General features: G+C 35.1%; 1 protein-coding gene across 7 annotated transcripts in view; it reads left to right on the top strand.

The window, feature by feature from the left end:
• SNX13 (sorting nexin 13) overlaps window positions 1-10,604 on the top strand; it is a 67,578-nt gene extending 56,974 nt beyond the window's left edge. For 5 of the 7 annotated variants that reach the window (XM_056335181.1, XM_056335178.1, XM_056335180.1 and 2 more), the window contains 5 exons: window positions 830-901; window positions 3,300-3,445; window positions 5,221-5,289; window positions 6,418-6,530; window positions 7,028-10,604. In XM_056335181.1, the coding sequence (XP_056191156.1) occupies window positions 830-901; window positions 3,300-3,445; window positions 5,221-5,289; window positions 6,418-6,530; window positions 7,028-7,275 (648 nt within the window). In that variant the 3' untranslated portion in view covers window positions 7,276-10,604. Of the gene's footprint in view, window positions 1-829; window positions 902-3,299; window positions 3,446-5,220; window positions 5,290-6,417; window positions 6,531-7,027 lie in introns of those variants that run through there. The other 2 variants (XR_008821302.1, XR_008821303.1) reach the window with 1 other exon arrangement.
• The last annotated feature ends 1,596 nt before the right edge of the window (window positions 10,605-12,200 follow it).

The following is a 12,200-nucleotide window of genomic DNA, read 5'->3' on the forward strand; positions in this document are numbered from 1 at the left end:
CTCTTTTCTGCTTATTCCTTGCTGAAATCTGTTTTTAATTAAATTTTCTTTCTGTCTTTCCTGCCATCTTTCCTCATCCCTTATATTCCTAATATTTAATACGTTAGATGTGGGGAATGGTAACATTGCATACTATCTAGAGATCTTAATGAAAGTAATAATCTTCCTAACATGTCCATCTTACCTTCCTTTCTCTTGCCCTCTTCTTTCTGTGTGTAGCTGCAAGGTCTGTGATCAGGGATTGTTCCGTTTTGTTTTACCAAAAGAGTTACACGTGGCAGATGTAGAATAGCAATCGAGATGAATTAACTCTTAAACCATGAAAGGGAATAATAAATCTGGGAGAGTGTGTGTGTATGCGTATGTTTCTTTTCTGTGGTTGTTTTTTCATTACTTGTGAGATAAAGTGACTAGCTCTGGATTTTCTCATTGCTGGTAACTTCCCTAGTGTGTGACTAACTATATGATATGCAGTTATACTCACTGGGAAGTCTGTGACTAGGCAGGACTTAAGATCAAGAGGAAACATGAGACAAAATACCAGTCTCCTATGAACTTGTAGGTGTTTTTCAGTTGAAGCATTAGGCATTTGAAAATATGTCGATTGTCTTAAAGCTGTTGATAACTTTTTGATAGCTATAGAACACCTACAGGTCTGATTTATTGGAAGATGAAAGGAGTACTGTGTATTTATCTGTGGTAGTATGCAACTGACTTTTGACCAAATGTCAGGTTTTATTTTCATAACCAAATATATATGAAAACTATCTGATTTATTGGTATTCAAAAGTATTTTTTCCTTCATAAACGCTAGCTTTTTTCATTGTAGGTGCCTCCTTTGATCCAGAAGACCTATTCAGATCCTGACCATTGTCGTGTTGCAGCACCAATTGATGACAATGTGAGTCTGACACCTGTACTTTAAAAATTGACTCCTCTAAAACCAAATTAATGACTTACTTATTCTTTGTTAAACTGTGTATTTATTGTTTTCTGATATTATACCAGGCACTTACAGTTCTTAACCTTTTAAAAAGAAAAATATATGTCCATCTAAAAGTAACATATTGGTTAGTACTAAAATGGTTTGCACAACAACGGAATAACTCAGAATGTACATGCTACTGCTTCTTTGTTTGGGGGTGGGGGTTTGGGGTTGGATTTGGATTTTTTTTGCCCTCCTCCCTCCAATTTTTGTCTGTTCAAAGATAGTATAGTACCAGATTGTTAGCATCATTTTAGTTTGCATTTTATGGATTCTGATTTCTGATATGTGACCTTTTCAGGAGCATTTGTTATATGGATCAGTAGTGTTTTCTGTATTGTTGTAGAAAAAAACCTTCAGAATATGTTCCAAAATAATAAAATTTTAGCATGTGGGTACCTAAAATGTATGAAGTAGTAATGATAGAAACTTGAAAATGAAGTTTAAAGCTCTTGAGGTTATCATAAGCTATGGTATGTTGCTGTTGTTTTGATGATACATGTGAAAACAATTGGCAAAAACCTTTTATCTCTAGAGTAGGACAGAAAGGCCATAAGATTACTAGTGATTATATGCAATTTGCTATGGTTGTAAATCTGCACCTGTTCTGTCCTTCATGTTTCGGGTTTTTTTGGTCACATGAAAGCATTCCAGTTTGTCTTCCTGTGCATAACTGCTATGATGGCTTGGTAGATGTATTTTTGCTTAGACAACATAGCCTTGAGTTCTTCTGTGTTTTCTTTTTCCCCATTATTTTTCGCTGTATAAGACTATATCCCTAAGTTTGTAATTACAAAATCTTTGATACTTCTGAGTCTTCTGTTTTGTACAGGCAAAAAACAAAATAATATCATTCAAGTATATGAGCAGCTTCTCTGCAGGTGTTTCCTTGATCTTCTGCAAAATGAATAGAACCTACAATTCTTCATAGCTTCTAAGTTAACATGCCAAGTGTTTCTGAAAGGCAGATTTCAAATGTTTTAAAAGCTTTCATCTCTCAACTGCTTTTTAAAGATGCATTTTTCACAATTTACAGCCACTAAATCAAACAAAAAGTATGGCAGTTTGAATGGAATTTTACGTGAAGAAGCAGTACAGTAAAAGCGAGGCATGGATCTATAGAATTTCTGGCTGGATTATGAATTCACTGACTGGGTTCCAGTTGCCTGTAAAGATGTATTTATGTAGTCCACCTAGCTGTGAGATCTTGCTACTTCTTCTAGTTTAGGATTAACAATATAGTGCAAACTACCACTCTCTCTGGTAGAGCTGTATAAGATTTCACATACAAAACAAAACTCTGAATGCTTAGCATGTAAAACTCCTAATTTAAAAAAAAAAAAAAAAGTGCATTAAATCTTTAAATCTTGCTAAGGATACAGTAAGATTTTAATTAATCAAAAAATCAAATCAGTTTGTTGTACTTGAGATAAATGTTGTGGTCTCTTGTACAATGCAACTGTAAGTCCACATGCTGTCTTCTTATGCAATAGCTTAACAATACATAGGCTTGTATTTGGGCCTATAAGCAGGCCTTGAGAAGCTGCTGTTGTTTCTACAAGAGAAACATCAATAGCAACTAAGATGACAATCTAATACTTTCATACTATAGAATTCAGTAAACTCTCCCTCAGATTTTGATATTTGAAATAATGTAGATGGTTACTGCAAGTATACGCCATCCATCCTTAAAAACTTTTATGTAGTTGCTGAATCCTTTCTTTTAGGTTTTCTGTAAAAGTTGGCTTTTGTAAGTCAGTCTGTGTAACATCTGCTATTAAATAATAAAATTGTGCTTTTCTTAATCTACAAGCATAAAAGCACTTGATAGCCATACAGGTTAGAACAGTATCATAATAAAAGGCAGTTCATTGCAGTGAAGTGGCATTGTTCTTACAAGGTTCTGAATTTGGCACAGTGTGTCCATAAGAAAACGATGCCAAAGAAAAGCTGCTTCCAGAATTTTCATGTTAGGCTACTGGAAGCAGTTACCAAATTGTTCAGGGACAAGCTCTCTCTTTAGGACATACTTGATTGTATTAACTTTTTTCAACTTTGGCGAAGTAACAGTTTCTTTTTGTCTTATTTTAAAAATCCAGTGGATTTAAGCCTAGTTTAGTTTTCAGTCTTTCTTTGCTGTTAGTGATGTCATAGAAGAATTAGGGAAGTTTTCGTATTTCAGTAAAATACAGAGCAAATTGTTTCTGTCATTGTTCTTATACTGAAACATTTGACCTGTGAAGCAGATACTAAAACTGTAGCTTTCTTGAAGTGAAATAAAAGTTTACTGATTATACTTTTACTTGGTGGTCAGGTGGATGACAATATTCCGCTGAGAGTAATGCTCCTCCTTATGGATGAAGTCTTTGATTTAAAGGAAAGAAATCAGTGGTTAAGAAGAAATATAAAAAATCTGCTTCAGCAACTTATTAGAGCAACATATGGTGACACAATTAATAGGTACTGCTTTTCTTATATAGAGCGATCGTGTGAGTGAGATTATGAAACTGTGTATAAATCCTTTTTGGTATTTCCTAAATTATTGTGGTTTAGATCTGCATGCGTTCCACTTTGAAGAGGATCAATAAACCAAGTACAAACGTGGTGTACAATGGATATAAACACAAAACGTTGCTGAAAGATGAATTCCAGTAACTCTTATGTGCCAGAGAATTTTCAAAACCACTTTTGCATATCAACAAGGGTTCACATTTCTGTGAATGTAACAATACTGATGTTGTGTATGCTTTTTGCCCTGTGTTTTACACTATGCTTTGTTATTAATACTATTTATTACTATTTGTACGATTTGTTTACATCTGTGATGCCACAAATGAATGATACACTGGCACAATCAAAGTATGTGAACTGTACTGAGTTGCTGTGTTAATTTTTTGCTCTCTCACGTCAAAAGGTGGGGCAGGGGAGGGAGAAGGACTGTTACAGGTCTGTTCTGCCCCCCCCCCCCCCCCCCCCCCCCCTTCTCTGTAAATCACATGTACCATTTTTCATGCAAGTGCAAGGCAAATTAGTAGTGCTAAATAAGTAGCGATTCTTGCCCTCATCTTAGAAATCTACAGTTTCCAGGCTTTCTAATAATCTGTCTCTGAAATGTAAATAAAAATATAGAACAAAAAAATTTCTAGAAACAGGGTTGGCACTAAATTGTTGCTTTGGATTAGTGCCATGAATCTAAAATTTAATTTCTGGCAGGTGAGTAGTTTCCTATTACTTTTCCAGGACATTCCTCACTATATCATTACTTTTTAATCTTCAGAAGTGTATCTGTGATGTTTTCATCGTCACTGTTAGTTTATCAGTCATTGTACCAGTACTGATACAACCATGTAGTAATAATAGCACTGGGTATTTTTCAAATAATGCCTCACGACCAGGTGACAATTATCATGAGACTTGTGCTTCCAAAAACATGTTGCCCTGTTGAACAACTCTGAATACTTTTTTCTATTTTCAGATTGTAATATAACTAGCTGAGTTTGTGCACAGGCTACTGCTCTCTTACTGCAGAGATGTGTATAGGACTATTTTGCTTCTGCATTTGAAGCTATTCCAGATACTCACAGCTTCTTCTGGTTCAGCAGTCATATCTTGTCTTAGCAGGTTCTTGGGGCTTAGTGGCATTCTGCAGCAAAATAGTGTTTTTCTATTTTTTAGAAACCAAATTATGTTTAGGGAAATAATCGTGGGATTATGGTGATACATAGATATGTATATCATTTCTGTAAACATCCTAGATTTGGATATTGAGCTGTGTGTATGTGTTGATGAATGAAGGACAAAGTCGATGATCAGTCTGTATCTCCTGTAAAGATTATGAGGTAACTGTATACATAAATATGGTAATTTGAGATTTTAAATAGGTTCTTTGCTTACAGAAGCAGAACTTGTAGTACTCCATGAAAAGGAGCACTCTACAAGCAGAAAATTTATGTAATGCTGATGGGAGATGCAACATCAGTTTTCCAGCCTGCTTAGTCATCGCAGATATACTCAAAAAGAAAAAGGTTTTAGCTTTAGGAGTCAGCCGTGAACTTAGATTTTTATCTTGAGAATCAGTGTTTGCTTTCCTAGTTTGCAGGTTTATAGAACCTACTTACAGAGTTAGAGAAAGTTGAAATAATACTTGTTTTTGCACTAGAGTGTTCTTTAAAACGCTATACTTATGTGTTCTCTGCTCTAAAAATTAAATGAGAGACCGGTTGCTTTGATTTTAGAAAAATCGTTGATCATGTTGATTGGATGACATCTCCTGAGCAAGTAGCAGATGCAGTGAAACGCTTCAGGTATGTCTTTTACCATAAGTGTAAAACATGAAGTACTTGCCATCTGATGTCTGATATCTGTGTATCCTTCCTATTCTTTTTATGTGAGGAAATTTATTACTGTACAGAATTCCAGTTGGAGCATACACTGCTTTTTACATGTGTTAAGTGAGAGAAAGTAGTTGTCACATGAAGAATAATATTTTTGAGTTTTCTCATGTTCCTTAAGAAGTTCTTTGTTAACCAGTCTAGAAGAGCTAGAGTATGGGTATAGTTATAAATTTCATCATATTACTGGGTGAAATGTCGTTTGCCTTGATGAAGGCATGTGCATGCCTTGCCTTAAAAGGCAAACAATTATTACTAAAAACCGCGTAGCTCTAAGCTAGTATGTTTCACATGTGGGCAGATAGAACAGAACTGAAGTCCGAATTTGAAAGTATCAAAGCTCTGTCATTACATTTCCTGAAAGTCTTACAGCTTCTGCAGTGCTGTTGAGTGAGACCCACCCACCTTGCTGCCTTTTTTTTTTAAATGGTGTGAAAGCGTTAAAGTAGGATAACATATTAGCCAAAGGGTCACACTTTACAGGCATTCTGTTATTTTTTAATAAAACCAAGTATGTGCGCTGCTTATTCAGAAAAAAATGCCGTTCACAGATGTAAAATAGCTTTTTAGGCAGAGGCATATCTTTTGCATTGGGCTTTATGTGACACTGAAACTACTTCATCTCAGCTTTAGCTTGTTGATAGGCTAACTGCTGTCAGAGATCTAATGAAGCAATTAATAGATGAAAGCGTAGTCTCTCAGTGGCAATAGACTGACTGGTGAAGAAAATCTTAGGTATATTTTATGTAACAACTATGTGGCATTTTAATGCTTTTGTTGTGCAATATTTTCTTAAAATTTTGTTTCATCTGATTCTTGTACTAAAAAAGAATATGGTAGCTACTTAATAGGTTGAGTGTATTGTTCTTCTTGCTTGTGATTTCTTTTTGTGCCTTTTCCCTTTTCTAATATTTGAAGTGTGTTAGGCTGTGTGCAAATGACTTTCTTGTATTTATTTTATGAGCTAGCTTTGAGGGATTAAAAAGAGCCTTTCACTTGATAAAATGTGAATGTATTTTGACAGATTTGCTTTTGTTACAGAGATGCGTTTTGGCCCAATGGCATTTTAGCAGAGACTGTTCCACAGAGGGACAAAGCTATTAGAATGAGAACAAGAGTGGCAGGGAAGACTAAATTACTGGAGGTAATGCCAGGTAAGTGAGCCTGGGATTGAAGCCTAATAATCCTTACCATAGATTGTTACCGGAATTAATGTCGGTATTCTTGTTGATATTTGAAATGTTGAAAAATGTCGACGTATAAACTGTGTTTAAGTAAAAAGGTTTTTAATTATTAAAGCACTGAACATTTTCACATATACTGTGACTTTGCAACTGTAATTCTTAGAACTAAGTCAGTATTTAGTTTCACTAGAGGATTTTAAGTTTAGTGCATGAAGTACCTGTATTCCATTACATCATGATTTCATGTAAAATAACATGTTTCCGCATACATAGTGTAAAAGTGAAGTAATTTTCAGAAATCCTTCTGCTGTAAGAGAACTTTTAGTTTAGTCATGCTGTGGATAATAGAGTCTCTGTTACTTCAAATTCCAGGCTATGTCATTTGAAAGACTTAATATTCAGTTTAAGTTTGCTGTTAACAGAAGCAGAATTTAGCTTAAACTTCTGTGTAACTTTCATTTTTATAGATGAACTGAAGCACATCATAGGTGCTGAGACTACTCGGAAAGGCATTCTTCGAGTCTTTGAAATGTTCCAGCACACTCAGCTGAACAAGAGAATGGTGTATGTGTTTCTGGAGAGGTTCCTAGAAACATTATTTCCGGAAAATAAGTTCCATGAGCTCTTCAACAAACTGCATTCACGGTCAAAGCAGATGCAGAGGTATAAGCAGAGACTACATTGTACTCAAGCGCCTTCCTTACAGAAAAGGTGACACTTGAAACCTATTGAGCTGGTGTATGTTTGTCCAGGACTAATTACTTGGGCAGATTCTCTGGGGCTTCAAACTCACATGCTGTTATTTCTGCACCAGTCTTGTAGTGTCACATATTAGATTATTAATGCATCTGTAAGACCTGTGGATCTTCTCATCTTCACTTGTAATTCAACCACTACCAAAAGGGTTTGTGTGTCTTAAATGATTTGGTGCGTCTTCATGCAACATTGAGAAGAATACTGGCTCAATATGTAAGAATGCTGATTCGTTCCGTTCCTGAGTCGATGGTTTTGCCAGCAATGAAAAGTGCCAGACTGTTCAAGTAAAGCACAACTGTGGTGATAAAATGGAAGAAAAGGATGTTTTGGCACTGGGAGATAGTGCAATGAGTGAGAATCAGGTGGAGTCATTCTATGTTATGACTGTTGAGGCTCTGTAGGGCTCTTCTAACATTCCTGTAAAGACTGAGCTAACAGGAAAAGCAGTCTCTGGAATACCACGTTCAGAGGAGAGGGGAGAAATAGTTATAGCCCTATCATAAAAGTACATTTATTAAAGAAAAGTTGAGGTAATGTGGCTTCTATGCCACATTCATATCACCTTTCATGTTTTGAAAAATCTACTAATGTTAGATCTAATGGGGGTTTTACTAAAGACAGAGGTGCAGTAGAAACAAACCCTCTATTCTGGTTATTCTGTAGCTTTAAGGGCCATATTCTGCTCTTACGGCGTGTGGCATACATTTTGCATGTAACTTCAGTGGAGAAGGGGCATCATATTTAAGTTCAATTGGCGTATTTGAACATATGTCAAGTTGATAGTTGTAGAAGGAAGGGGGTACATGTTTCAAAGAGGATAGACATCATGAGAAGAAGATGAGGAAATTGCACTAAGACACAGTTTACATACAACTCCCCAGTAAAATCTGAAACTTTTTTTTGGTATAAAAGACTATGTCCTACTTAATTGGAAGATTCCTTACCTTTTAGTGTGTAAGCCTCATAGGGGAAAATGTTAGAATTAGTTGGTTCCTCACAGGTAAAAGATATCATTAGTCATATGCGAACACTTGGAAATTTCTGAACGCATCTCAGTGTATATATGAAAATAAAAAGGAGATAAACTACAATATTTTTTTAAATAAGTTTTTTATTTTTTGCATAGTGTAAGATTTTAATAAAAATTTGACATCAAGGCCCCACATCCATCTGTTTCGTTTCAGTGAAGAATTTCTGTCTAATTAAAAATAAAGTAACAACTGAATAATCCTGGTTGGCCACAGCATATCTCAGTTTGTGTTTTCCTTTTTGTTAGTCCCCTACTGTTTGAGCACCACTGTCCAGGTGAAAATAAAGCAATCCTATAGAGTCCGATTTGGGTTTGGTTTGTGGTGAGTTTTATTTTTTTCCTGAATGCTAAACACAGGGTAAGGTACAGCTATTGATCAAGGATCCTCATAGCAATTTGTGTCTTAATGGGAACAAATGATCCTTTTAAGTGAGGGAGGAACACAGACCTTTTATGAAAGTGTTCTAAGAAAAGATAGAAGGCTCTCAAAGGACCTAGTTAAATTGGCTGAAGCCTCTATATAGATCATTTTTTCTCATGGACTCTATTAATGCAATGTAGCCTTTTATCATACTACTTAATGACGATCATATTGTACTGTTAACATTCTCATACAGTATGCATGGGCTCAAGTGCACTTTTTTTTCTTTGTTGCAGAACTAAAAACTGTAAATGAAATCCCTTTCTTTTATAATCCCTATGAAGACGAGTTGGTAAAATGTAAGAACCCTTCCCTCTTCCTCTCTGCAGGTCCTGTAGAAGCGTGATGATTAAGTGCTGTTGAATTTAACAAAATCTTGAGTTCTGTGTGAAGTAACCAACATAGCCAGCTCCTATTGTTTACATGACCATATCTTCCTCTGATGTCAGGGTGCTCAGGCGTGCCTGACATCTGACTGATGAAAGATGGTTCGGCAATTTGTTCTTGGCGATATAGCAAATATATCATTGATCCTACAAAATCTACTTTATGTCTTTGAAATCACTGAATTTGTTATGCAGTATGCAAATGGGAAGTTCAAATACTCTTTTGTAAAATCTGTGGAACCTATTAAGTCTCTGTAGGTACCATGAAAATTTTCAAGAGAATAGTGATCATGCGCAAATTTGAGTGTTGGGGTTTTTTTAATTATCTGGTACATTTCTGTCCAAAAATGAAATAATATCTCTAGGAATGTGAACAGAACGTAATACACCGTGTTTATTAGTCATTTTACTTAATGAATTTATTACACACATATACCTATGCACACATTTATATACATATGTGTGCATGTGTATATATATTTAGTTACAGAATGTGGCTTCCTGATTCAGTGGTGCCTGTTGGCTGGCAAGAATCATCAGAAAAGAATACTTTTTGTTAAAAACAGTTTGGATGTATCTTTATTTAAATGGTTTTCCTGTTGGATGATTTACAATACTTGCCCTGTCAACCCATGCAGCCTATTCTGGAAAGTTTCAAAAACTGAATGTTAATATACAGCACTTAAGTGTCTGGGTGTATCTTCTGGCCTTTGGGTGCTGTGACTGGCCACTGAAAATTGTGCCATTGTCAACAAATGCACTTGTTTTAGCCTTAATTATTTTTAAGAAAAAATGAACATTTGACTTTTTCATTTGGTTCATCCTCAAGCTTGTGCTGCTGGTGTTTGCTAGAACTAAACAGTAAATTTTAAGTGCTACCAGAATGTGTACCAAAATAAAAACATATGAATTCCACAATCTAAATTTTAATTTTGTGCAATATTTTCATTTAATGCATGTGTATTTGAATAACTGTAAAATAAATGACTTTTTAATGTTTTGAAGTCTAGGTTAAAAATGTCTTCTCAGCTGAACAATTTTGCATTCTGTTGTTGCGTTAGTTTATTTAAGGACTTGTTTTAAAAGTCTTCATTTGTTACTCCTTTCTTAATTCCCTTGTTCTCAATGACAATTGCTCATCTGAGCAAAGCTCGTCTAATACAAGGGAGAAATCTGAAGAGCACATCTCATGAATATAGCTGTTATAAATTACTTGTGCATATCATTGTACAGTAAGTGTCAGCTGTGTGCCTAATTGTTCTATTGAGCTTTTTCCCTCCCTTCCCCTCTCCTTTCGTTTCCATAACAAAGAATGAACATGAAACAGGCTGCCATGGTCACTTCTGCTGAATGGCAGAGGACTCTGAATTTTATTTTATTTTTTTGGAGTTTGCATTTATGTTCTGTCCAATAGAAAGCTAAAAAATTACACTAATAAAGTATTAACAGGATTATTATGAGTCTCTGTTTATTTTTTAAATAACTTTCTTGCTAGCAGGTATGAATGTTCCTCAAGTCTGGGGAAAAAAAAATTTCCCTAAAGATGAAAATATTGCTGTTAAATAAAACAATCATTCCTCGATTATTTTTTTTTAACATTTTATAAACTGGTTTTGCTTTTAACAAATTAATCTCTACATTAATTTTCAACCAGCATTTGCAGAGTTCTTCATTTTAAAAGTATGCAGAAACAGTGGGAATGTATGGTGCAGGAGTTCTTTTATGTTGTGGGTTTTTCCTCTTTGGCCTTTTCCCCTGGGTTTATTTTTCAGCAGCTGGATCTACCATGGGAGCACAATTGTTACCCTTGATATATTTATTCCAGCTGTTTCACATTCATCAAAAAGATGTCCTGAGCTACAGAGATGTTAGTTCTTTGACCCCAGGATAAAGTGTTTACTGCTTTCACTAACTTACTTTCCTACAGGATATAGACAACGTCTCAGAATTTCACTAGCTGTCTGCAAGTTCTTATTTGTTAAGTTGTTATCCTAAGAAGATTTCTTGGCAAGAAATGCACTCAGTTATAAAATTCTTTTAAAAGTCTTAAAAATATCTGCCATTTGCTATGTGAGGGTAATATGTGTCTGTGGCTAATTTAACTCAGTCTATCACATTATCTGGTTTATTTTGGTTTGGATGTCTAGTGAACATGTGAGGATTGCAAATTTTTTTGTAAAGTTCAGTAATCAACATCACTCTGCATTGATTTATTTAACTACAAATTTCATTACTTAACTCCTGGAAGAAAGGAAATTATATCATGAAAACAATGAGCTCACTGTACATATTTCAAAATAAATTAAGTTTTGTTTTCATGAAACACTTGAAACATGTATGCCACTGCAGTTCCCCCCCCCCCCCCCCCCCCATGCACAGAGAAATATGAATACTTATTTATTCAAATATCTCAAATAACTTTCTCATGCTGTGTCTCTTTGAATTACTATGGCATGTTGGGATAATCTGCATGGGTCAGTTAAATTATTTCAAATCTGGTTTAGCAAGGGCAAATTGGAATTGTCATTTGACTTTTAGAATTGCAATAGTACATAAGTAATTCTGAGATCGGGTTTAAGTGGAGAATGAGATTAAAGTTGAGTTTGTTGACAATCAAGAGCTACTTATTATGAGGAAGGAATGTAGCTTTCAGAAACAGACTTGCTTTTCTTTACTGTAACAGTTTTAAAATCAAGTCCCGAGTAGCCTTTTGAGTCTTTGTGCTGAATTTTCTTAGCTTGATGTCTAGAATCATGCTAATTCTGAATTAACTCGAGAGATACAAGTGGAAGCTTCTGTTACTAATTTACCTGGAGTTCTAGGTAAGAGATTCTCATAAAATTGTGAGAATTTGGAACACGTTAATTTAAAACATATGGAAGATGGTTCTGAGAGTTGGTTGGTTATTCCATGTCAGAATTTCATAGCCAGAACCTGAAAGAGACTCTTACTTTTTTTTATTATTATTTCTTAAGATAGCCAGTGAGTACAAGGGTAGGTACAAAACTTTCTTCGCAGAAGTCATCTCGTGTTAGCAAGGTACAGGT

Source organism: Falco biarmicus, chromosome 4 (assembly GCF_023638135.1).
Source record: "Falco biarmicus isolate bFalBia1 chromosome 4, bFalBia1.pri, whole genome shotgun sequence".
NCBI lineage: Eukaryota > Metazoa > Chordata > Aves > Falconiformes > Falconidae > Falco > Falco biarmicus.